General features: G+C 48.1%; 2 protein-coding genes across 5 annotated transcripts in view; one reads left to right on the top strand and one right to left on the bottom strand.

The window, feature by feature from the left end:
- Positions 1-318: 318 nt before the first annotated feature.
- On the top strand, positions 319-2,814 carry PSMB4 (proteasome 20S subunit beta 4). Its single transcript, XM_068414724.1, has 7 exons — positions 319-470; positions 755-961; positions 1,356-1,502; positions 1,657-1,738; positions 1,828-1,944; positions 2,434-2,522; positions 2,677-2,814. The coding sequence occupies exons 1-7, from the start codon at positions 349-351 to the stop codon at positions 2,687-2,689; spliced, it is 777 nt and encodes a 258-aa protein (XP_068270825.1). The 5' UTR covers positions 319-348; the 3' UTR covers positions 2,690-2,814.
- A 671-nt stretch (positions 2,815-3,485) lies between these two features.
- POGZ (pogo transposable element derived with ZNF domain) overlaps positions 3,486-26,020 on the bottom strand; it is a 30,258-nt gene continuing 7,723 nt past the window's right edge. The window contains exons 2-19 of one of the 4 annotated variants that reach the window (XM_068414761.1): positions 21,940-22,064; positions 20,162-20,323; positions 16,589-16,764; positions 15,598-15,706; positions 14,861-15,154; positions 13,868-14,074; positions 13,574-13,683; positions 12,807-13,141; positions 11,961-12,115; positions 11,313-11,413; positions 10,266-10,412; positions 9,604-9,738; positions 8,913-9,085; positions 8,257-8,397; positions 7,571-7,630; positions 7,129-7,241; positions 6,403-6,427; positions 3,486-6,269 (exon numbers count right to left, since the gene is read on the bottom strand). In XM_068414761.1, the coding sequence (XP_068270862.1) occupies positions 4,700-6,269; positions 6,403-6,427; positions 7,129-7,241; positions 7,571-7,630; positions 8,257-8,397; positions 8,913-9,085; positions 9,604-9,738; positions 10,266-10,412; positions 11,313-11,413; positions 11,961-12,115; positions 12,807-13,141; positions 13,574-13,683; positions 13,868-14,074; positions 14,861-15,154; positions 15,598-15,706; positions 16,589-16,764; positions 20,162-20,323; positions 21,940-22,063 (4,137 nt within the window). In that variant the 5' untranslated portion in view covers position 22,064 and the 3' untranslated portion in view covers positions 3,486-4,699. The remainder of the gene's footprint in view (positions 6,270-6,402; positions 6,428-7,128; positions 7,242-7,570; positions 7,631-8,256; positions 8,398-8,912; positions 9,086-9,603; positions 9,739-10,265; positions 10,413-11,312; positions 11,414-11,960; positions 12,116-12,806; positions 13,142-13,573; positions 13,684-13,867; positions 14,075-14,860; positions 15,155-15,597; positions 15,707-16,588; positions 16,765-20,161; positions 20,324-21,939; positions 22,065-26,020) is intronic. The other 3 variants (XM_068414762.1, XM_068414763.1, XM_068414764.1) reach the window with 3 other exon arrangements.

Here is a 26,020-nt window from a genome sequence, read left to right as displayed (position 1 = left end):
CCCCTCGGCCTCCGGGGGCGATCACGTGACGCGCCTGGCACCGCCCGCAGAGCGCCGCCATCTTGGGGAGGGCGCTGCCCCCGCGGCGGCACCGTCGTGCTCCTCCGCCGCCTCGCCCGGCCCCGCCGCCCCCCCGGGGCCCTCCAGGCCCTCCCGTCCCCCCTCTGCGGCCCCCGATCCTTCAGCGACAGCGGAACGACCGCCAGGCGGCGGCGCGGAGCGGGCGAGGCGAGAGTTCCGCCACACCCATGATGGCGCCCGGCCGCGCCGCCTCGCCTCGGCCTACGGCGGCCGGGAGCGGCCGCTCCTCCGCGGCGCCTGCGCAGCGCGGCCCGCACCGTGACTAAGATGGAGGCCGGGGCAGCACGGGTGCCGCCGCCGTTCTGGGCCGAGGGCCCGGCCCCGGGGCAGACGTACATTCCCCGCGGGCCCGGCCCCGCCGCCGGCGTTCTACCCTTCGCCCGCACCCTGTGAGCGCGGGAGGGGCCGAGGGGAGCGGGGCTGGAGGGGAGCGGGGTCGGGACGTGGGGTGGGGTCTGGGGAGCGGGGAGATGGAGGGGAGCGGAGAGGCTGGGGGTGCCATGGAGGGGCCCTGGGGGCTGGGGTGGGGACAGTGGGGAGCTGGGAGGAGCTGGGATGGGGAGCAGCGGGGTCTGGGGGAGCTGGGATGGGAGAAATGGGGCTGGGGAGGGCGGGGGCCGGGGGGTGCGGGGCCTCCCTGGCGCCGGGGCAGCGCTGACGTTTGGGTCCTCAGGAGCCCCATGGTGACGGGCACCTCGGTGCTGGGGGTGAAGTTCGACGGGGGGGTGATCATCGCCGCAGACATGCTGGGCTCCTACGGCTCCCTCGCCCGCTTCCGCGGCATCTCCAGGCTCCTGAAGGTGAACGACACCACCATGCTGGGGGCGTCCGGCGACTACGCCGACTTCCAGTACCTCTCGCAGATCATCGACCAGATGGTGTAAGTTCTGTCCCGCCGCGGCTGCGGCCCTCGCGGCTCTGCTCTGTGCTGGGGTTCCTGCTGCGCTGCTCTCTTTTCCCAGCCTTCAAAGGGTTGAAATGTAACTAAATGCTTTCACTGAGCGGGGACAGACCGAGCTGAAATCCCCCGTGTCCTTTGACAGTCCCTTCGGTACAAATGTCTTTTCCAAATTCTCTGCCGAGCGCTGGGGAGAAACGGTTTCCGTTATTTGTGGCTGATTCACCTCTTGTAAGGTCTTGTTTGAGAACAGCCCCCGGGCAGTTTGCGGGAGGGTGCTCTGTCCCGCCGTGGTGCAGCTGGGCTCTCACTGCCACTCTCTCATCCGGGTGGTTTCCAGTTTTTCTCCGTTGGGTGAAATTTCTGTCTGAATTAGAATCGACGAGGAGCTGTTGGGAGACGGCCACAGTTACAGCCCGAAAGCCATCCACTCCTGGCTGACAAGAGTCATGTACAACCGGAGGTCCAAGATAAATCCTCTCTGGAACACCGTTGTCATCGGAGGCTACTACAATGGCGAGAGGTGAGCGAGGACGAGGGACGTGGAGCCTGTGATGGCCCTTCCCCGGGGCTGCTTCTCACGGCATTCAGAGCGGGCTCTGGCTGGGTGTAGCCGCTCTAAAGCCGAGTCCCGCCCTGCCCGTGCAGCCGCCGCGCTCACGGGTCTGTCCCTTCAGCTTCCTAGGGTACGTGGACATGCTCGGCGTGGCCTACGAAGCCCCGACGCTTGCCACGGGTTACGGAGCGTACCTGGCTCAGGTAGGGCACGCTCTCGCCCGGCTGCTAAAGCCACCTCGGCGCTGGGTGACCGAGCTGTGGAGCCATGGGATTTTATTTGTTGTCCCCAGCCGCTGATGAGAGAAGTCTTGGAGAAGAAATCCAGCCTGACGAAGGAGGAGGCCCGTGACTTGATTGAGCGTTGCATGACCATTTTGTATTACAGAGACGCTCGATCATTCAACAGGGTAAGTGCGTGCCCGCCCTGTGCCGCGGGTCCAGGCTCCACGCGGGGCCGTCTGCTGCCTCTGACCTCGGGAAACCCCATGGTAACGCCTGAGCTGGGGGATACGGGGAGATCCTGTTAGCAAAGCCACCAGCCCTCCAGAGCCAGCGTCCCCTCGCGTCCTGCAGCCTCAGGAGGGCTGTCGGAGCCCGGGTGATGCTCATCTCTGGTGGTCTCTTGGATCTGGTGACACTTCTGCCGTCACCGCGGCTGTAGCATCCCGAGGCTGCAGCCTTTTCGCTTTGGGAGGGTTTCTGTTCGCTTCTCCTCTCTCCACTTGCCCACTAAGGAGAAAGTAAAAACATGACTGAATGCAGAGCCCCGTTAAAGCAGCCTTGTGTGAAGGGCAGCTGCTCCTGCTGGCGTACGGGTGGAGCCCTCACAGGCCCCGTGGTAAACGCAGGTGGAAAGTCGGGCTTTATCGAGGAGGGTCAATGTTTTCTCTCCTCAGTACGAAATCGCTATTGCAACGGAGAAAGGCGTGGAGGTGGAGGGGCCCCTGACGCTGGAAGCCAACTGGGACATAGCGCACCTCGTCAGGTAACGCCGCGGGCCGAGCTGCGGCCAAGCCCGAGGCACGAACCGCCGCGGCTGGCGAGGGCTGGGCGATGTCCCTGCCACGCGCTGCCGGCGGAGCCGCCGCGATCCCCCGCTGCTCCGAGGTATCCTGACCTCGCCACCTCTCTCCTTGCAGTGGCTTCGAGTGATCTCCCAGAGCTGCTCCGGGCGGCCGTGCCCGTGTTATCACCCTCGCTGTGTCCCGTCGCTGCGTTACTCCTGTTGAGGCTCTGATGCGACTTGTTTTGGAAACAAAATAAACCTGCTAAGACAAGGCTGTGTGTTTGTGCTGGGGCTGGGGGCCAGGGTGGGGGATGCTCCACAAACTTCTTTTCTCTTATCACCAAGATGAGAATAATTAAGATCTCCCTATTTAAATTCCTATCGCTCTGCCTCCTGCCAGCAGATACACGGGGCTACAAGGGCTCCAAAAATCAGCGGCCATCACCCTACAGCTCCCTGCACCCCCCCCGGGTGCAGGACAGTGACAGAACGGCCTCACACACTCTTCAGACAGGGCTGAACTGGGCCTGGTACGAAACAAATCTGTAAATAATCCTAAGAGTGGTATTTACTACTACTGATAGAAACAACAGTAAAAATACTTATTCAGGAGAGAATTTTATTAATGATTTTTCAGACTTTTATTTAAAAAAAGAAAAATCTCACTGGGGAGAGCAGAGTTAGAGGGCAGGCAGGGGCTGCGGAGATGCGAAGGGGACAGAGCTCTGCCCCGAGTGTTAATGACATGTAAACACACTGAATTCCACCCCCACCTCCAGGTTTCCTCAGGGTTTCCTCAGGACATGCTCCGGGTACAGCGAGGGAGCCCAGCACCAGGCTCACTCTCGCACGGTGCGAGGGATTCATGATGCAATTTATATCAAGCATTACGCTATCACAAGAGTTAAATAGTTCTCCATAATAAAAACACATGTTTATAAATCCATTTCCCTGGTTTTATTAAATGTTCCACTTATGTACATTTTAAAGATGAACCATTTACAGGTCTGCACATGCTGCCTCCTGCTTTCCTCAGGTAATAGGGAAGGTTCACAAAACCTCTATGGAAACAGAAAGGTGCAGGTGCTTCTGAATTCTGTATGTCAAAACGCTCTCCGTTTATACCGCAATACATACAATTAAAAAACCCTCAAACATGCAAATTGTAGAAAAATTTAAGCTGGCAGTGAAAAATAAAAACAAACGTTCTTCTTTTTGTGCACGTCACAGTTTGTCTCATTAAATCAGGTTTCTAACTCTAAGGAACGTAGTGTCTGATGCCACTGGTTAAAGCAGGTTTATCGACTACGAGGAGTTCAAGGTCAAGGTTTAATGGTCCGTACAGTCCCCCCGCCCACCCAGACCTGCCTTTCCTCCCCCCAGGGACCCTCTGTCAGTAACTCTTTGGAGCAAGGCAGGGCCGGGGGGTGCCCGGCGCAGGGAGCCCGGGGGCAGGCGAGCGGTTTGGGCCAGCGCCGCCCCGGGCTCCCACCCGCAGATCCCAGCTCAGCCCCGGTTCAGGGTCGTGGCTCCCAAGAAGCGTTGCTGGCATTGAACAGGCAAAATGCTTCCACTTGTGTTTTTACCCCGCGTCCAAATTCACAAGCAAAATAATTACTCTTCTTAAAAAAAAAAAACAAACCAAAACAAAAAAACCAACCCCAAATCTTAATGGCCAGTTATCGAAGGTTCACACGTTAAAGCAGTAACTCATATCTAAATTTTCCACAGAAACCTAAATCTCTGGGTCAAGTGTTAAAAAAAAAAAAAGAAAAAAATAATCTGTGTTAAGACAACCAAAAAGATTTATATACTGGTTCATTAGCTACATATTTTTTTCCTTTCTTTAGAAATGGTCACATTGACAATGTATAATTCAAAACATTTCTGCACAATAAAAACAGAAAACTATGATACAGTGAGGTAAAGAAAACGCAAAAATATTCACCCACAATATATCTTCAGAAAATACCAACACAGTGATTTTTCTTTTAAAAAAGCACAAAAACTTATAAATGAACAGCATAAATGGCTATTTATCTGAGTGATCGCCTACGAATTTCCTAAACCCACAAATCCACAGGGAAGTGTAATGGTCTCATCCAACATTTATTTAAAAAATAACCCTTTCTGCATCACGGCTCGCAGAGCAGCGCTCAGATTTCCATCAGATCCAAATCAGCGTCTTCGAAGCCGTAGAAGGATTCAGTCTCGCTTTCCCCTTCGAAGAGCTGGTGGAGGATTTCTGGGTCTGCAGCCTCCTCGGCCTGGGTCCGCTCCTGGACCTCGGCCGCCGCCTCCTGCTGCTCCTCGCTGAGCTTCAGCTGCTCCTCCAGCGAGGCGATCAGCTCCTCCTGCATGTCGGCGTTGCGCGTGGGCGAGTTGGCCGTGCCGTCCGGGCCGGGCAGCACGCTGGCCACCAGGAAGGACTGCTGCACGAGTTCAGGAGAGTCACTGATGACCTCCAGCACCTCCGCCAGCCAGCACAAAACCAGCTGGAGGAGAATGTCCGAGTCACACGTGGAGTCCGCCATCTCCTTGGCTTGCTCTTTCCACTTTTTATGCAAGAAATTTTTCACAGTCCTTTTTATACAAACATCCAGAGGTTGGATTTTGGAGCTGCAGCCAGCAGGAACGACGGCCGGCAGAGTGCTGGAGGCGCTCAGCAAGGACAGTACTTCTTCGGAGAGGTGCGTTCGGTGGCAGTCCAGCACAAGCATGCCCTTGCTGTTCTGGCACTCCGTGTGCTTCTGCCACACTCTGGACGACCACAGCTCCATGATCTCGTCGTCGCTGTATCCGTTCTCCTTCGCCTCCAACACGATCGACTCCGGCACGTTGGCGGGCTGCTGCACGCGGCCCCGGTAGAAGACCAGCGTCGGGAGGACGCTCCCGTCGGCGAGGATGGCGAGGACGACGTCGCACCAGGGCTCCCCGGTCCCCACCGTCTGCAGAGCGTTCTCCTTGCGGTCGTCGCTACTCAGCACCTCCACGTCGAGGAAGAGGGAGATCTCGTCGATGGCCGCGATCATGGAGAGAGGCAGGTCCTGAGTGTGGATCTGCCGCTGCACAAACTCGATGAAGCAGCTGGCGTTGTCCTCCACGTCTTTGGGCAGAGGGTGGGCCACCGCCCTCCGCGCGTGCGTGCTGAGGTGGTGCCGCAGCATGAACCTCACCGCCCACTCGTAGGAGATCTTGAAGCCGCCTTCGAGGGACCGGCCAATCTTGGTGGCTTTCTGGAAGAGGGTCTCCTCGTTCACGGGCAGCTGCTGCTCTCGCTGCGTGAGGACCCACTCCGCGAGTTTCTCCTCGGCCTCTAAGCTGAGGTACTTGCCCTCTGACAGGGATGCCAAGTTCTCTTCCTGGAACGCCTGAAACCTCCGCAGCCAGCGCCTGATCCGCCGCTGCGGGTTCCGGAAGTGCTCTGCGGCCTGCTCCGTGTTGCAGCACAAAGCGAAGAGCACAACTCGCAGCTTCTTTACCGACAGCTGCTCCTTTTTGCTCGCAGGCTCAGGCTCCTTCGTCGGCTGCTCGTCTTCTTGGGCATCGATGTTTAAGCACTCCTCCTCCTGGCAGACCAGAGGCCTGTCGTAGGCTGCTGGTGCCAGTTCAGGCTCCAGGTCACCTTTCGCAGACGACAGGGACTTTGTTTTCACAGTAGCAGCTTTACCAGGGGAATAGGTAGGACACGGATTCTTCATGCTTTTGTCCTGGGGCTGAATGTGCCTTGAAGGGAGAGAACACAGGACCCTCTTAAACCCAGAAAATAAAGCTGCTGAGGGAAAACACAGGAGAAAACAAAACCCAACCCCACAAACTGAAACAGAGGATGGCAGACAGGAGTTCACAAGCAGTTTACCTGGAATGTGACATCCAAGTAGGCCCTGTTAAGCGAAACAAAACAAAAACGTTTGTAGCTTAGCAAACAAACACTAAGTGCAAACAACCAAGTCCTCTTGCAGAGGGGAGGAGCAGTTCCTCCGTTGTCTGTTACTCCGAAGCATCCCAAGGTGTTCTAAGAACAGCCAATATCCACCCACCCAAACCCCGGCCTCCTCCCACACCCAAGCACCGCCACATCCCAGCCAGCAAGCGCTGCTCAGCGGGGCAGAGCCACTCCTCAGCCATCGCTGGAGACAAACAGCACAACTCCAGGTCGTCTGGCCCAGCTCTGGTCAGACCCCCGCAGGCAAAGCCCCTCAGCCTGGCAGAGCCACGTTCAGGCTCTATTCAAACCCCGGCCCCGCAGCTGCCCGAGGCCTCCCGGTGTCACCGCGGTACAATGATGTCTCGGAGGAACAGAGGAACTCGCTGAAGCCCTCGGCATTGTCCCTCCCTGGGGAGATCTCTGTGTTATCAGTGACACAGCTGAGCTCCAGGCAGAGCAGCCTCCCTAAAGCTTCACTCTCCCATCTCCATAACAATGGAGGCCCACGCAGGCAGTTACAGCAGGTTCCCAAGATGATATTTTATCAGAACTCAGGACTCGGTAAACAAAGACGTATTTGACCTGGAGTCTGTGAACTGATCTATTATGTCCTGCCTTATTTTTCTGAAACTTTTCTGCTCCTTTTCAAACTCTTACCTCGGAAAATAATGTTACTAAACTCATGTGATGGATTGAAGACCAGATGTTTGGCCATTGCATCACCCTCAGATGTTACAAAGAGACAAGAGGAACAGGACAGCTTTACACCACTGGAAGGGGAAAAAAAAAGGGAAAAAACCAAAAGAGAATTAACTTAGTGTCAGTATCAGATATGAAAATATGCACATCCCCTCACTAATAATCAGAAAATAAAGGTCACCCTCCAGTGCACCCAGGCAGTGTCCCCACCCCAAAACATTAATGGGAGACTCAGTAACATATTGCCCTTAATTCAACATATTTTCCTGCCTGGCAAAAAAAAAAAAAAAGCAGAGCTTCTTCAGAAGCAGATCATGAAAGGAAAGAACTGGAAAAATCAGAGAGTGGATGCACATTAGGTTCCCAGGTGATTAAAAGAAGACGACAAGTTTTCCATTACCAGGCAGTATAGTTTTTAAACAAAGCCAAGTATTTTGGACTCTTCCGAGGAACGTGGTTGCTGTAAGACAAAAGAGTTTATTAGATGTCAGAATCATTCTGGGTATTTAAAGAGCTATAAAGCCATGCAAAATACAGCACATTTACACAGACAGACCCAGTCCTGGGTTTAATAATATTTTGTCTGCCAGTATTGTATTAAAGGGAATGAAAACTTGGAGTCTAAATAAAACCAACTGTACAATAACATTGAAAAACGCCCAGATTTTGGAGTAACTGTTCTGCCATCCTTCTCTGTGCTCTATCCACAGTCCTGTACAGACCACAGGCTTGCAGAAGCGTGGCATGATTTCTTTTTTTCCCCTTTTTAAAATTTTTAAATCCTTAAATCTGAGAATTTTGCAAGTAAATCCCAGGAGCACTGAAAAATAACAGTTTTCTACAGCAGCATGCCGTGCACACGTCATTAGCTACTACACTGATAGCCTGGAATGAATCTGTCAGCTTTAGTGCTCAGTTTTCTCATCTGAGAGCCATCACCCACGTGTGTGCTGACACAGAACGTGTCCAGTGTCTCACAAGCCGCTGCAGTGAACTGGAATGTCCTGACAGCCCCTTCTTACAGCACAGACAGACAGACACTGAGGTGCTCCTGCACTCAGGCAGGAGGAACTGAATCCCACGTACTTGATCATGTGGTTGGCGTAAGCTCTGGAGCAGCAAGTGCTGTAGCGACACAGCGAACAGTGCACGTAGGTGGGGAAGTGGTTTGGGAAGTCGGGGATTTCGAAGCTGCACTCCAGGCAAGTCTGCCTCCCCAGGACACTCCTGAAGAGAAGAGGGGGATTTTCATTAGCATCTGAACAGGAACCTTTGGAGTTATAACAATCATCAGGACAGAGAAGAATTTAATGACATGTAAACTTCCAGAAGTCTGCAGTCAAACTAGCTTCCTAGGGCCCCTGGGTGCCAGGCTAAACATTTCCCACTTGAGTATACAATTTAAGAGTGGATAATAAATAAAAAATAAATAAATTAAAAAAAACATTGAAGAGAAGGCAGCAGGACACAGGATGGGCAGAAAGCCTTTATGCTGATGGAATTCCATGGTTTCTACAACAGCACCTAGCTAATCCTGTATTTCAGTTTCACCTTAAGGGCTTTCATAACATGCCTTAATCCTGGGTTTGTGGGAAGCTAGACTCTCCTGGCATAAAGTTTCCTTGGCAACTGGTAAGACAGAGCTGCCGAGGATCGCGTTACCCATCACTGTGGCATTAAAAAGCTAACTACATTTCCTTTAAAAATCCTTTTAAATTTGAAATTCAGCAAAAGGTTCTGACATTTTTTTGACCGCTCTCTTCTGGACGTTCCTCTGGACAGGCGGGTACAGGAAGATGGGCTGGGGATCGGTAGAAGATGACAGCGGAGTGGTCTCCTGTCCAGTGCCCTGCGGCATGTCATTGGAAGGTACTGGCACTGTCCGTGGCTGTCCTCTAGATGCCCTGATTGTAACCTGCAGAAAACAGATACACCCACACCTCCTAAAACACGAGGGCAGAAGCGACCTATCCCAATTCAGACGCCTCTGCTGGGAGCAGCCTCTCAGACTCCTAGCAGAGAACAGAGGTGCTCCTAGGACACGATTCATCCCACCCAGGGCAGCAGCAGCCTAAAAGAGGACACACGACTTGAGCCCCAGCAGTGCCTGTTTGTCCCTAACGGCTACAGAGGGCGTCCAGCCAGCTCAGACACCTCCACCTGTAGACACCTTCCTTAGGGGAGTTCAACCTCTGGCGTGCCGCTTTCGCCTCCTCTCACTCTCACTTAGTGTGTCTGTGAAGTATCTGATTAACTAAACCCAACAGGGCAGAACACAAAGTGTTTTCCTGTCCCCGTGAGTGTGGTTTAAGTGATGCAGATGAAGCAAACATCAGTTTTGCAGCACCTAATAAATACACACCAACACAGACGCTACGGGTGTTTCCTGAGGGAAGAGAGGACAGAGGCCTGCTCTTAACTGGGATTTCTTACCTTGGTTCCAGGTTTCAATCCTTCCAATTGTTTGGGCTTTCGGAAAGTTTTGTGGTGCTGCAGCTTGTGTTCAATTTTATCCTTGGCAAACAGGAACTGGAGTCTACACTTGTTGCAATGATAAACATTCTTCTTCTAAAGCAAAGGCAAATTAAATATATTTCATTTTACAGAAAGAGAAGCCACAACACAGCAGGGGTTTTGTTTAAAAAAAGAAAAAGCAAAAGGAAACCAACATATACAGAAACAGAGACTGAGCTCCAAAAGTTACACTCGTGTGCAATTATTTATTTATTACCTAGAGATAAAAAAATTTAAAACCCAAATGGACGTAGAGCCCCCACTGTTGGTTAATCATCACACGAAGCAAACACAGCCTAGCAAAACATGCTTTTTTCTGCTAAGTAACAACAATCTGTGCTGCTCCCAAAGGAGCAATGCCTCTTCTTCTCAGCACAATCCCTATGAGAGCTCTGCCATGACAGCACGCAAATTGCATTTGTCACGGAGTGAACGCAGCACCTCCTAAAGCCCTCCCTCAACCAAGTTTTCTGTTTTTATTCCAAGCAAACGCTCAGCTCATCACACGCTCGCTCCCCACTGCATCTCTGCGGAGAGGGAACCCCCTCAAACGCGACGGGACTACAGCCCTGACACAGCACCTGATGCCTCATGAAGTGCTGATGGAAAGCGTTGCCGTTCTTGAAGACCTTGAGGCAGTAAGGGCAGAGCAGGTGCCGCGTGTCCTCGTGGATCAGGCGGAAGTGGCTGTCCACCTCCGCGTAGAGCGACGAGCGGTACTGACAGACCTGCAGGAGGGGACAGAAACAATGAACAGTGAAATAACGCAGGAATCTGTCTCACATCCACCACTGCAACGTGGAGATCTTAAGAGGAATGCCCAGATCCCCAAAGATACTTATCAGCGGAGTTTAGGAACCAGGTCCTAGGGAACCTGCGAGCTTATTCCAGCTGTGAGACACTAAATCAAGCAGGGCATATTCAGAGTGGTTTAGAGAAATAGAATTGAACTACTTGTATAAAAATAAAGTAGTGACAATTCAAGCTCCAGATCCAAGGGGAAAAAAAAAAAAAAGGAAAAAAAGGAGAGAGAGTCAATGCAAAGTAGCTGGAATATATTAAAGAGCAGTTTCTTCAGGGTCTATCTAAAATGCAGAATTTGGAACAAAATCTGTTTTAACATATTTTAGAAGTTTCTTCTCTGTTTTTTCTTTTTGGAGGGACAGTGTTAGGACCTCTGGGTGGAGATGATGTGTTCAGAACGGATGCAAGCACAAATCTCATGGCAACAGAGTGTCAAGAAAAGGTATCACACAAGCAACATAATCTCATCTGCTCCAGAGTGACAACTTCTCTTTATGGCGCAGCAATTTGCCTGCAGGCCCTGGGAGGAAGAGAAAAATTAGGCTCTGAATGCCACTGGGACTGAACAAGCGTCCATCAAGCTGATCCAGCTTCAGAGTGCTGGGAACAGGCAGCAAACACTCAGCTACTCGTGCTGCCCTAACAGCCACTGGACTTCTCCAAGTCCACACCTGGGAAAAAACGCAACGGGCTCCACAGCACTGTCCATGGCCCAAGTGTGTTTTGGGCCCCTGTGAGCCACACCCTTTGCTGAAAAGGGCCAGATTTCCTCTTATTCTCCAGTCTGCATTTATGGACTCCAGCCCCTACACCACTTTTAATACCTGACAAACATAGGGCATCTCCCCAGGCTTGTGAGTGTCCTTCATGTGCTGTAGGAACATCGGCTCGCTCTCGAATGCCCACTCGCAAATCTTGCACTTCGCTGCAAAAGAAAGAAGCAGGTAACAGCCAAGCGACAAAAAACCCTGTTAAAACATGCACTACCTGTTAAAACATGTACTACCTGTTAAAACATACACTACCAGTTACAAGTGTCTTTGGTAACAACTTAAACCAAACCAACCCAACCCTCCCTCCCCAAAACACTAGCTCTCAACTCTTTGAATTGGGTGACAGCAAAATACACTCTGAGGGGTTTCAAAGAGGCAGGAAGAATTCTCTTAAACAGAATGGTGGGTGCAACAAGTAGGAAGATGCCCCTAATGAGGAAACTGCAAGTGATTTTAAATCAGATGACAACCTACTGGTAAAAATTAAATTCTACCATGGTAAGATTATTGAACTCCATCTTTAAAATACTCTTGACAATAAGTTTACAGGAATGTGACTTCGATGGATTTTCTGCTGGCCTACAGAACAAATGCACCAAGGGGCAAGGCAGAACAGACACTTCTTTCTCAACAGATTTGCAGATAATACAAGACAGAAACCCTCTTAAACCAAAACAAACAGCAGCAAAATCAACTCACTTGTTGACTCATAGGGACTGTGGACATTCTCTAAGTGACACTGTAGCTGGAACGGAGTGGAGAACTGTCGGTAACAATGCTGGCAGATGGTGTGGACATCCACCTCTCCATTCTGCTGGTCCAGTTCAACGTGGTGCTTCATGTGATTCATAAATCTTGTGGAGGTGGAGAGAAAGTGTGTGAACAGAAATCCAAACACTTTGCACCTGTAACCCTGAAAGCATTACGAACGCTACACCAGAAGGTTTTTAAACAGCATTAAGATGTTTCCTTCTTGCTCTTCCCACCAAAAGCAAGCCACGTCTCCTTCTACCCAGCAGCCCCCCGCTCCCTAACTCCAGGGGAAGGGAGAGCACAGATTTTGCAGTACAGGGGCTGTACTACTTGCTTTTGAGCACTTCTGACCCCAATCAGGCGTTCCACTGAAGATGACAAAACACTTCACCTTATCACAACAGAACAACATAGTGGCTTGCTCAGAAGAATACACTATTTCATAAAAATATTTTCTCCCTCTGTTGAAAAAGCATTGAATAAAGATGAGAGGAGCAGTTCTTCAAGAGGAATTATTTCCTCTTACCTAGTAATACTAGCGATGAGCAAATGAGGCTTCTCTGCTGCAGAATATAAACACAATTATTCTAACCACGCAATCTTCTTACAACTTCCCTGACTGAACTGTGTGACCATGGGCAAATCTTTCCTTTTTCTGCTTCAGTTCTAGTCTTAAGCTACCATATGGGAAAGCAGCAGGGCCTGAGAGGCTGATGCTTACAGCTCCTCTTTACTTCCACGGATTAGAGGTATTCAGAACACTGTGGGCTCTCTTTGTGGTGTTCCTCTTACCGTATGTTGTTCTTTAGCCTCTTGCTGCAGTGTGAACACCTGAAGGAAGTCGGAACCTTGGGGAAGTTCAGTAGCTGGTTCGCTTTGCCGCCATCTCTGCCATAGTAGAAATCATCTACTAACATGATGAGCTTACTTTGGGATGAGTCAACTACGTTTTCACTTGGCTCCGGAGCTTTAGCAGGTGGGGACAGCGCAGGGACAGGAGTAGAAGGGGGTGGCGAAGCAACAGCTGTAGTTTTTTCTGGAGACGGAGGCTTTGCAGATTGAATATTTGGTTCAGATTCTAGAGATTTTCTTTTCTTGAGGAATTCAACCATTTCAGGGCAGCAGTACTAAAAAAAAAAAAACAAACCAAAAACAAAACACCAAAAAACCCCACACATTAAATTGTATCTAGGAAGAATTATATACACTATTAAACAGACAAAGACTAACCAGCACTAAGAAAAGACAGAAGAACTCTAGGAAACGCTTGAGGGAAGAGTAATGCAGAGTCAATATCCAATTTTCTGTTTTGATTGTTTACTGCTAAGTAAAATTAGAAAATAAGTGCATCTCCTGGCACCAACAGGTCATAAAACTGAGGTCCTGCCTGCCTGCAGTGAGGGATGCTGTGGAAAGTCTTCCAAAGGCCTCTCCTTTGCCTCTTACTTTCTCCTAGTCATATTCTTCCTTTTTACAGAAGTCCCTGATCTAAGGAGAACTATTCTTTGCACTCCACGAGCCCTTATCCATTAACTGCTCATCTTAGGATGGTTACTTACACACATATGTCCTCTTAAAGCTTCAGTGACTCGAAACTGAGCATCACATCTGGGACAGACCTTCCTGCCACCATCTTGCAAATCAAATGTGGGAATAGGAGATGAGCTGACTGTAACAGGAAAAACAGGAAAAAAAATAGAATCGTTACACTTCATCTTCAATCTAGGCAATCTTCTTGGCATACTGAAATACTTCAGTTCCAAGAGCTGCACTTCTAACTAACTGAAAGAGGCAAACACCTTAAGAAGGTGCTTTCTTTGGAAGAAGCAGAAGATAGCTGCTACAGACCACACCTTTTAATGACGATGATGACGACGACGACTCTGAAACACTCGACCTCTGGGAACCATGCACAGGGCTGCTGTTGGAAACCACCAGCGGGCCAGGGCTCTGTCCTAACGAAGGAACCGTGTTCAGGGTGTTCACCAGCTTCGCAACCTCATTGCTGTTCTCACCAGTCACTCCAGGCCTCTTCACAGTCACAAAGCTTGCAATGCTCACTGCCAAGGGAAGGGATTACAGAGCACTGATAAGGAATCAGTAAGATCTGGTCCACTGTGTGAATCCCGCGCCCATCTAATACACCTTTGTCTCTTGCTCCTCCACCTTGAGTCTCCATCAAAGGTGACTAAGCCACCAATTATCCTGTCCAGTAATGCAAAGGCTGGCAAGTTGGCAAGGCAGATTTCCCCAACCTTCCAGATCACACACTAAGATATGAGCCCTTCCCGCAATGAACTAAACAGGATACTGATGGTCACAAAAGTTATTTGTATTTCTTTTCTAAATGCAGCTGTACATGATTACTGCTTCAAGCTAAAAATAACCTGACTACTTGCTGTGTGAAGAACTATTTTTTTCGTTTTCAAATTGTTTGTCACTGTTCTTAAGCAATCATTTCACTCACGAATTCAGGCAACATTCAAAAAAAAAGAGCAACAGTTTCTGCTTGTATTCATCATCTATTGAACTTCACCCTTCAAAAAATACAAGTGATTAACAAATAGTACTTTTCACTTTTGGGGACTTCTAATTGATGGTCTCAGAACATTCTACAAAACAAAATTTAGCTAGTTCTCAAACCAAACTGGACACGATTGCAGGATTATCCTCATTTTCCAGGTTGGTAAGAGAGATGAAGCGTGAGTCAGTGACAGAGGCAAAAATAGAACCCAGGAGTTCTGACTCAACCTCTGTCTTTTAGCTGCTACACCGTATGCTTGAAGACCAAATTACAGACAGTGTTATACACTCGAGTCCCCTCGCTTTTCCATGGCAAGTCTTACCTAATTTGGGGTTAGTAGCTTGACTGGACTGCCCTGGCTGCTGCACAGTTAACTGTCCAAGTGTTGTTGGCTGCGTTGCAGTAGGAGTTGTGGAGGTGCTGGGAGTGGACTTACTTTGCTGTGGTGCCTGGGACTGTGGTACAGTGCTCCTGATGGTAAGCGTGGCCGGAATGACCGTAGTGAAAGTGTTGGTGGTGGGTCGGACCGGCATGGTCGTACCTGGTCTCACCTGGGCCATTTGAGAGAACACCTGAGGGACGCCAACTGTTGGTTTAACAAACTGGGTACCTGGGGCTTCAAAAACAAATGAACAAACAATGTAGATCAAGCAATCAAATGCCATTCCTTGCCCAGCAATACTCGAGTGCAACCTATTTTCTAGGAAGGAAGGAAGAGGTATGGTCATGGGATCTTGGAATTAAGTTAACTGAGGAGGCTTTTTGAAGAGGCTAGACTACATGGAGCTCTGAGAGGCAGACCTTCCTTCCAGCTGGAAGGCTCCTGCTCTGCAAAGTGGTTTGTTACTATGATCGAAGGGCCTGCTCTCCACTGTAAAACAACCAGCAGAATTGGAGCCACAAACACAGACAAATCTCACCTGCTACATAACTAGAAAATCCCCTTCTTTAGAGCTACGAGAGATGCAGGTGAAATACAGATTTCAAATGTATTTTTTTTTAATCCTTGATACTCTAAAAAGGAATGCGACAGCAGCTTTGGCTTGTTTTAGCCCTTACCTGGGACGAGGGTGATGGGTCTGACTGTTTGACCTTGCTGTACATTCAGAACAATCCCAACTTGGTTCATGGTGTTCTGTACAGGCCGCACATTTCTCACGGGAAATCCCTGCAGTCAGACAGCACCGTTACCATTCACGTATCTGAAGCACTTTCAATCTGAGCTTCCTATCCCAAAAAAAACAAACTAAAAACCCCACAGCACTATCATCTACAGATCATTGAACTATGAGGCCATACTGTTCTCAGCCAGCACCTTACCCAACACTACGGCCACCTTCCTTACACTCTACAACATTCTGATATATAACCTCCACCCTCAATCTCTCCTTCCCAAAGCACCTACAGAAATCTTCTCCCAGGTCTTAAACAATTTATAAAGCCATATCTGAAGCAGAGGTAGTTTCCTGTGATAGAAAAAGTTGCAGCATGCAAAGACAATTTTAAAAAAATTTTTGTTTGTTTTAAAGCAGGAGCTCTGGTAACCATGGGCCTCATCTGTAGGAGTGCTCCTCAGGCAAATGCTTGAAGAAGCCAGTGGGCATTTAAAAAATTATCTGCACATTTCCCATGAAAACAAAACAAAGTAGTTAAGTATTCAGTAAAGTCAAATTCACGCAGAGCGGACAGACCCACCTACAGCAGGGAGTCAGGCCCTACTGGTAAGGCTACAAGCGAGAGCCAGCATGAAGTCCCATCAGACCTGTGCCAGCTCCACGGGACCTGCTGAGGTGTGGAACGTGGCCAGTTTTCCCAAGCGAGATCCAGCTGCAAAATGACTAGGGACACAAGCTATTTCTGAACAAACCTATTTCTAAATCTACATAAATTAAAAACCAAAAACCCAACAGATTTCAGCTCAGGTGTAACATTCACTGAAGTGCACAAGAAAAACTGAAACAGGCATGTGATTGTTCCTAACAGACCAGTCTTCTGTGGATGAGCGCACCAGAGCTTCTGGCTCAGCCATCCTGGCTGGAAGGGCGCTCACCTGGGTCGTGATAAAGATGGGCTGGCTGGTCACTGGCGAATTCGTGACGTGATTGGCATTCTGCATGATCTGTACGGGTCGTAACACTGGCTGAGTCACCATTGTGCCCAGACCTGCGGTCGGGTTCTGGGTGAGGATCAGCGGCTGTCCGCTCTGCTGAACGAGAGGATTGCCAGCTGGAAGAAAAACAGAAACAAAGCAAAAGTCACATCTGTCAGGTAAAAAGGCTGCTGCTTCTCACACACACTCAGCCAGTAGTTTTAGTCTTCAGCATTTGAATGGGTTTTCCAGAGCGTGCTTTAAAAGTAAACTTGTGAAACTATCCAACCCTTCTACACACTGTTTTAAATACTCATATTTAGACTAGAATTTTCCAAGCTGCCTAGGAACCAGGTGTTCAAATCCCTTAGCCTTGAGCAACCTCAGAGACTGATTATTCTGGCTCCTACGTGCCCTTTGAACACAGACACAGCAGCTAAAGAAAGTGTTTTTTCTAGTCTCATTAACTATTAAGTAAAAATTCACCTGCTGGCAGATACTGGGAAAACTTATGCTGAACCACTACAACCCCTGACACAGCACGTGTAGCAGAGGCAGAGCTGTGCTGAAATCTGCTGAACAGCATCGACAATCACAGGCCGTCGGAGACACCTGAGTTGCAAAGGGCTTCAATTAACCAGGACCAGGAGGTCACAAGCATTCTGAAGTAACCTAAAGTTATCTTCAGCATCCTCGGATAGAAAGAGGACTACGGGACTGAACCTTCAGGAAGCGGCAGACAAACTTCAACTTTAATAAAAGGAGGAAAAAAAAAGAAAAGAGACTGAAAGCAGCTGGATCCTCTGTACCACTCTTCCTCACAAAGTTCAGCTCATTCATGTATTCGTGTTTATGCACTACTCAAATGTAATGAGGAACATCACAGAAATTCTCATGAGGAATAATACCACATCCAGGTTTTAATAGTGTGCAGTTAGGGGAGAAAAAACAAGATGAGGATGACAAGAAGTGTTGAATAGCTACCTAATCCATCAGCTGTGTTGATCCTATGTGCTGAATGAGGCAGAAGTCCTGTGGAAAAAACAGTATATGATCACGAAAAGACTTTGTTAAAAATATATGCAAATAAATGGGAGTTATGGTTGTACAGTAAGCACATAGTTAGGAATTCTCCAACAAAATGCCACCACCATCACCCAAATAAAGAAGTACTTCATGCTGAAAAGTCCCTAAGGTGTTTTCTTCAAACCATTGTCCAAGCATAGAGAGGTCCGTGGAATTAACGTCGGTGTGATGGCCAAAACCAGCCAGGTTAGAAGAGTTGCTTATCCTACAGGAACCCAAGTTCTTCGAGACGCTGTGTCCACACTTCGTCTTATTTTTTCAGGGCATGTGCCACCTCTTCTGCATGAGGCCAGAAGGACGAGGGTGCATGCAGGAAGGTGAAAAGGAAAAAAATAAGTTCCTCAATCCCACTACTACTATAATCCATGTCTTGAGGGCAAAGGGCTTCCAGGTCGGCAGAGGGAGGCGGGATACAGGAAGCCCCACAGGAATCTTCCCCCCATATGACACGAGACTGACAGAATATCCAGGTTGTTTCAGGGCTACAGACTGGTCCAACATCACTGAAACTGCTGTCAGAAGGAAGGGTTGCTGTAACCGCGTAAATCCAGGAGAAGACCTGCTGCATGCCAAAACGTTCTGACCCACAGCCAAACCCGCTTCTTTTAACGGAAGATGCTTTACACTGACAGGCTGGATGCTGCCTGGCTGGCAGTCCTCAGGGTGCACGATCCAAATGTTTTCATGAAGATTGTATTAGACAGAAGCAGCGGGGTGAGGGAGGACTGCATCAGCAGGTTCAGATCCAAGCCCCACAACTGCCCGGCCCACGCTGCATCCTGCCTCGCTTTTTCAAGCGCCTCAGACAGCGGGGGACTGCTGGAAAGTTTGAGTGGGATACAGGTGTAGCTAAAAGCAACCAAAGGAAGTTAAGGAAAGAAAAAATTAGGCCGAGCGTCACTTCAAATATATTTAGCTTTCAGTAATTTTTCCTTTTACGTCCCAGTAATTTGAGACATTTTAAAACTAATCTGCAGGGGAAAATTTGGATCCAGCAGAAAGATGGAAAGAGATAAGCCAAAAGATATTTCCATCTTTAGTTTGGAAATCCTGTTTCTTGATTGTTGGACACGGGGCCATTTCTGCCCAGTCCAGGACGCACTTCTGCTCCGTTCATTCACAGGAGAACCAGTGGTTTGTGCACCCCAGTGTTAACAAGTACAATACACCTCCAGAGAAATTCAATCCCATCTTTGTTAGCGTATGGTCTTGACAGTTGGGTATTTACCAACATGGATGCTGTTATTTAAGAAAAGGATAAATTTTAGGTCTCCAGGCTTGCTCGTAAGTGAATTACATCCTAGAGGGAAAACAAGCAAAACAAAACCCAACAAAACCTTATACTGGGAGAATGGATAGATTTAATGGGTCTTTTTCAGCCCTAGCTTGTAAGTCTTTTTAATTAATGTAAAACAAAATGCAAGACGACAGCCATGAGCGTAAAAAACAGACTGCTGAAAGCTGGGATGACTCCAGACACAGCTCGTTTCGTGAGTGTTCCACATAGTCACAACTTAAACTGGGATGTGACCCTCAGTTACTGGGCCAGCAGGGACTGAAGAGGTGACAGATGTCCCTGTGGCACTTTGCCACTCAAAATCCTCGCTGGCGTCAAGCCAGAAAGGATTCCCCTGCAAGTCAAAGTCGTGTCATGCGAGCTGGTAGTGACTCGACGAACACAACACTCGGGGAAGAGAAGGCTGTGCCACAGGCTGAAGAATTTTATTTGCCTTGGTCCTGAAGTTAATGGGCCGAGCTGTTCTCTGCTGCATCAATGCACTCAAGAGGAGAATTTACTCCACCATTAAAACCGAAGCGCTCCAGAGATTTGCAAAACCAAACATATTTACGTATTTTTTCACCTAACAGCCCCCACCCCAAAGCATTTAAAAGCCCACCGCTCAACGAAGGAGAAAGGCCACGTGACGGTAACCAGGAACACGCAGCACTACCGACAGCACGCTCCTCACGCCCACGCCGAGCTCATCTCCACTCCAGCAGATCAGAAAAACATAAGTATACCCCACATCATCAAGCTTACGCTGAAACACACAGCCCCAACTGTGACGTTGAACACTCTGATGTCCAATACTTTGTTTCGACAACGCCAACAGAGCTGACCAAGCTGCCAAGTCATAAATTCTGCCTGTTTGGAAAGGAACTGTGTCTCACAGCTGTAAAGGTCATTTCCCTCCCTCCTCTCTTCCAAAGCAGAACAACACACACCTCTTGGCTTTTCAGGGCAAGGTTTCTCCAAAGCCCCCGAGGAACGAAGCCATTAGGAGAACCGTTCCGTGCACCTCTGGAGCTGTACCACACATACTACAGAAATATATTTCTGTTCAGCCTGCGAAACCTCACGTGCCCACAGCACGTGGCTGCGAGCGAGCCTCACGTTTCCCCTCTGCACCCCAAACCTTTCTAAATACCGAAGGCATTTCTGCTTACCATTGTTGTTCACAAATATTGTCACTAGCGTCTTCTTAGCACTGTCACTATTCTGAGCCCCACTGCTACTGACTGACGTGGCTGCAGAGAGATTAGCACCTACGGATGCACTGACCACAGCTGGCAGAGGGGCAGAAACGGGCTGCAGACTCACTGAAACTGCTAGAAAAGAATTGCATAATTGTATTTAGAATAAAAATAGAGACAGCACAATTTGTTTGTAGAGACACCACACGAGCACGTTGCTTGGCTGTACTGCCACGCCATCACACCAAGTGGAACTGGCAGCTTTGTACAAGAGTCAACACTCACATCCAGCTCCTTTAGCTCTGTGTTTTCTACCAAACAGCACAAGCAAGAGAAATTCAACTTACTCAAAACCACTCTTGGTTTTATGTCCATCCCAACCCATCTACGACTGAATTGCTTTGTCCTTCCAAACACTCTCCCACCTTGACATCACTAAATACTATTCAAAGTAAGCTCCTCAGTCCTCCCTGGTAGGAAGGCCAGAGGAAGCAGGATCAGAGTTTAGGATCGCAGCAGCCAGAATCCCGAGACATGCTGAATCACCACCGTTAGTTACTCCTGGCCTACAACAAGACATAGACCCATCTCTATCCAGATATTAAGCTGATGCTTTGCTTGATCTTGACCAAGAAAAAGTAATTGAAATGGCTGAACAAAAGCCTAACTTACTAAACGTGCCACTCTGCTTCACCCACACACATAACTGGGGTAAGAATTCTTTTTTCCACACACCAGACTCAAGTGCTTGGCAAGAATCAAAGGGACAGTGAACAGAAGTTTTTCTTATTATAGTTGTGTTTCATTTACTCCCAAATTGTGAAATGCTCAAAGTTTAATTTGTATAAGACAGGAACAGGCACAATGGCCCAACTCGCTCTGTTGATACTGACAGAAATCAACAATCAAAGTACCATCCTTGTACCTTTACTTTGCTGGGGTTTCATTACAAACTGAATGATAACAAAGCCTTCCATCTGCCAATTATGGCTTTTTATGAGTCCAAATTTCTCATAATTTGAGACAACTCGTGGATAACAACACACTCTGGCCTGCACATTAAATGCAAGCTCTGAACATCAGTTATGCATCTTTCCATTTGCAGAAAACAGGTAAAAAAAAAGAAATCAACTGAAACTGATTGTATCAAATAATGGGCTAAAGAAGTAGTAATAAACTAGTTTTAATCTCACTAGTTTGACTATGTAAGTTAAGTCACAGGAAACACAATTCACCAGTCAAATACCTGACGTCCTCACTCATTTCAAACCGCTGGAAGGATCAAGAGTCACCACTGAACACCGATACATACTAAAGCACTTGTTAAAAAAGAAAAAAAACATCATCTTTATGTAAATTATCAATTCTCTACTTTTAAGAAACAACTACTTTGGCTGTAGAACATGAATAACTCAGCCTAAGTTCCTCCTCATTTTTCAAACAGGCCACCCTTTGCACCTGCAAAACACCTTCCTGCTCTCACACACAGAGAAAAGCTGTTTCCTGCCTCCTGCCCTACTTACTCCCAGGACACCGGCCTCGTGCAGCCCCACCGCCACGTCAGCGCTACCCAGCACTCAAGAGCTCTGCTCACAACTAGAGAAACTGGAATTTGTTACATCACTCATTAACAGGCTTTTCAGCTATCAAGTAAGACCACTCACTGCATAGCATGTAACCAATCGCTGCCATTTCCCTTTAAATTTTAACACCGATAATGGGAATAAGTCTAGACTAGAATGGTTAATTACCCGTAGCAGTCTTATCAACTGAATTATAATCCTCAACAACAGAATCTTCAATCACATCACTGATCTTCTGCCATGGTTCCAGCTCCTCCTCCTCACATTCCATGAAAAGGTCCGTGTCCGCCATCCTGCAAAGGGAAGAGAAGAGAAACCTTTATTGGAAAACTGCGTTTTGTTGGCAGCAAAAGCCTCATTATAAGGAAAATTCTAATGCCAGAAATATGGACAATGTTTTTATTTCCCACTAATCCAAAGAAAAAAAATCGAGTTGCATATTTTCAGGTTCTCACTCACTTCTCCAGTTATAGAGTTGACTCCACATCCCACTTTAATAGGCTGTGTTCCTTTTCAGATAAATCCGTGAAGTTGGTGCTAAAAACCCCTTGGTTTTGACTTAAAATTGCAGTGCTTTTGCCTCTCCCGCACAAGAAAGCCAACCTCACAGCTTTGCAATCAGAAGTCACCACCCCAAAACCCAGCACCTTTAAATAAACGAATAACTGTGACTGAAAGGAGGACGAATCAGGGTTTTGTTCTGCTCATGGTTTTGAATAATTCTAGGATTACTGCCAACACACGACGGAGAGCGAATATCCAAGCTCAAATGAGTAAAACAACGCACACACAAACGTGTGAACAGTCCCCAGCTAACCTCAGCCACCCCCTCCAATCGAACCCGCACGGACCCAAACCCCTGCACGCTCCCCCAGCCCCAGCCCCGGATCTTCCTCAGAGCAGGGAACATGGCAAACGACCATGAACCAGTTCAAAGAGGGGGAAAAAAAAGAGCACAGGGACTTTCTGTAATTAGATCCATAGTTATTGTCTTTCAACTCGAATGTTCTCGATCTCCAGAGCGAAGCACCCAACCCACCTTCTCCGCACCACTCATTACGGGTATGACCGTCACCACACTTATTTAGAGAGAAGACACGACAGTTCCAGCCCGTTTCCTCTCTCCTCATCAACAAGTCCCTCTCGTTCTTGCCACCAATCTCTGAAACTTCTACTTTGGCGACGTCTTTGCGAGACGGGGAAGCAGAAACAAAGGCAATTACACAAGCAGGGGGTGCATCGCTGCTAATACGACGATGTTATAACATGATAATTCGCAGCGTTGCTTTCTGCTCACTATTTACACACCTTCCCACGGTGTTTGCTTTCCCGAGCACCGCTGCACAGAGAACACAAGTTTTTACGGATCTGCCTACAGTGAAAGTCAAGTGTTTTCTCCTGGGAATGCACCTAATCTAGACCTCAACGATGTGTAAATCCGTACTTGTTTAAAGTTAAGAGTTCAACTAAACACTCAGACCATCAAGCCAGAATTAAACCCAAGATGATTCACAATTAGCAAGAGTCTCAAGCGTCCCAGAGGACATCGCCTCAGAAGGCAATAGAGTCACCACCAAAGGTCTCCAAAAAGCTGATTTTCACTACTGAGATCTAACCGATAAACACACATTTCCAATCACACTTTGACAACGTACAAGCCATTAGGCCAAGCTTTCTCCCAGGCTTAGTTTTGCCTTGTTTCAGGATTTGGCTGTTTCCAAACTTCACTTACAAATGATGCTTACGCAGAATTTTAACTCTCCTTAACAATACATTTATGAGTCTCTGACCAATGTGACTCATTCTAGAAACTCAATGGCATTTTTAAAGGAAATAAGGATTATTATAGGAAATAAGACACCACAAAAACTGCATTTCCTGATTTCCCACCTGGGTTATAGTAAAAGAGAACCAATTTTTCCCCTCTGCCATCAACCACCAGAAAGGCTGGCAAGCAGAACAAGTGGCACTTCTGTACTGCAAGTGAACGGGAATCAAGATGTCTAGAAGGGATTTTGCTCTTCTTGATCACATTTTGTGGCAAAAGAGACTGTTATGATTGCGTTCTGTCATCTCTTACTACCGTAAAAATCTGATGAGAAATGTTCTGAGACAAACTGGCCAAAATAAACAGCTTATAATAGGGGACGAGCAAGAAAATAATCCAACTCATGTGCAGACAATCTGTGTTTTCAATAGCCACAGCAAACAGTGCTGGCCATGAGGCTTAAACACAGAGTAACATTTATTAAGAGACACAGCTTTAAAATATCAACTGGATTAAGTAACCACAGAGCCATCAGACTGTAAGTCTTGTATCACTAAGCTATGTCTACCCTTACCCTAACAGAGTCGTAATTCTGCCCCAACGAAGGCTGAACCTGCTGTAAACTTCAGCACGTACAAGAGCGGCGGCTCAGACTGTGGGTGCAACCACCCTGTGCAAATGCAATTAGTAAGTTAAATTAAAAGCACGATCATCAGGAATTCCCTGCAGTACAATGGGAAGCCAAGACAAAATTTCTACAAACGCTGATCTGAAGTAACGGTCTTAACCAGGTAAGCCTCAAAAAAAAAAAACAAACCCAAAAGGAATCCTAAAGACTTGTTCATGTTTGCCAAGTTCAAACTGCTAGCGCTTGTTTTGAAGCGCCACATCCCGCTGTTCTCCCCCAGACACACAGACAGCCTCCCAGGCTCCTGTTTTTCTGCGCTGTGTTTGTCTAAAAAGGATTCACAGAGCTTATACTGCGATGCTGTTGTTGCGTGATGGTATTTTACTAATACTCATCTTAGTGTTACGCTTGGTTATACTAACACATGTAATTCTCACCTCCCCATTATGCTTTTGAAGCACGGTAACATTCATTTTAAGAATAACACCAAGAATATTTAAAGGAAGCCCATGGCACCGCTCATGTTCGGCAGCTGATCTTTTGTTCTTCACTTCCTCAACATCCTTATCAATAAAAGTCATTTCTCTTACCCTGCGTATTGCTCTGAGCGACTCCTCCTGCCATCGCTCTACGAGGCCACAGAGCACATTCACCTACACTGGTTTGTGCCTGCTCACACATCCTGGCAATCTGAAATATAATATTTACTACAGTGTCTCCGTTTAGCCCGCGTCCGGGGGCTACACCATCGCCAGCTGTTCTGGCGCCCAGTGACCCCTTCCCAGACGAGAAGGGGAGTCGGGCAAAGGAAAGGAGACTTGTGGGTTGAAATGGAAGCAGAGTTGATAAAATAACAAAATATTAACGCTGATAGTAAGTACACAGAGTTATACTCAGCCCAAGGAACGCTGGATGTCGAACACGGCGCGACGGTCACACCGAACGGGAGAGCGGCCTCGGGAGAGGGATGACGGGCGAGCCCCTCCAGGGCCGGGCGACCGTCCCCACCAACCTCCCAGTTCACAGCGAGTGTCACGTCTGTGGCCCAGGACGCTGCCGATGGCCGGCCCGGGCCAGCTGCCCCGGCTTTCGCTCCTCCCAGCTTTAGCACCCGGCTAACGGCCTCGATCGCCATGGGAAACCCGCATACCACGGCTGGCCGCAAACTACAACAAAGCGTCTTATCACCTTCGCTCCCTCCTGCCGGGTCGGGTGCTGCAGCCTCCTCAAAAACGCAGCTTTTCTCAACAGAAAATTGAATCTGTGGTCCTATCCCAGCAAAACCAGACCTAGCTATCCCCATGCCTCACAATTTTGTGTATTTACAGCACAGAATCTTAAATAATACAGTAAATGAAAACATTTCTGTATTATTTCATTTTTATCTCTATGAAATTGGATTGGCCCTTAATGAAGGCCTTTAAAAGAAGATAAAAAGGCCCCAAAGTCCAACCCAACACACAAATAACTTACTCCTACCAAGACTACCTCTTTTAGGGGGACCTAAACAGATTGCTCAAATTGAGGGTGCTCCTGGGCGTGTTCAGCTGCCACGAGAAACTCTTGGTAGAGAAATATTATCTAGTGTTGTGATTTTACACGGGAAGTATAAATAATCCTGTTTCTTTGAACACAGGTAGAACAAGAGATAATTTCTATTCTCACTGTTTCAAGTCCTTCCCAGACAACTTTTAACCTAAAAAGCACTCTTTCAGAACTTGAAATGACCTTGCCTCTCCCAGCTGTCCCCCAGGCGCTCTGCCCCTGGTATTCCCGTCCAGAGATGCAGGCACATCTCCACAGCTGTTTTCTCCTCACTCTTATCACACCTTCCCAGCACATGTTTTGAGTTG

This window comes from Nyctibius grandis, chromosome 17, assembly GCF_013368605.1.
Source record: "Nyctibius grandis isolate bNycGra1 chromosome 17, bNycGra1.pri, whole genome shotgun sequence".
Lineage (NCBI taxonomy): Eukaryota > Metazoa > Chordata > Aves > Nyctibiiformes > Nyctibiidae > Nyctibius > Nyctibius grandis.
This window is presented reverse-complemented; position numbering and strand designations above follow the sequence as displayed.

Excerpts from the sequence above, each read along its gene's own strand:
- PSMB4 (XM_068414724.1), top strand. The coding sequence starts at position 349 with ATGGAGGCCGGGGCAGCACGGGTGCCGCCGCCGTTCTGGGCCGAGGGC. Across the intron at positions 962-1,355 it reads CAGATCATCGACCAGATGGT|AATCGACGAGGAGCTGTTGG; the intron begins GTAAGTTCTGTC and ends TGTCTGAATTAG. Across the intron at positions 1,503-1,656 it reads GGCTACTACAATGGCGAGAG|CTTCCTAGGGTACGTGGACA; the intron begins GTGAGCGAGGAC and ends CTGTCCCTTCAG.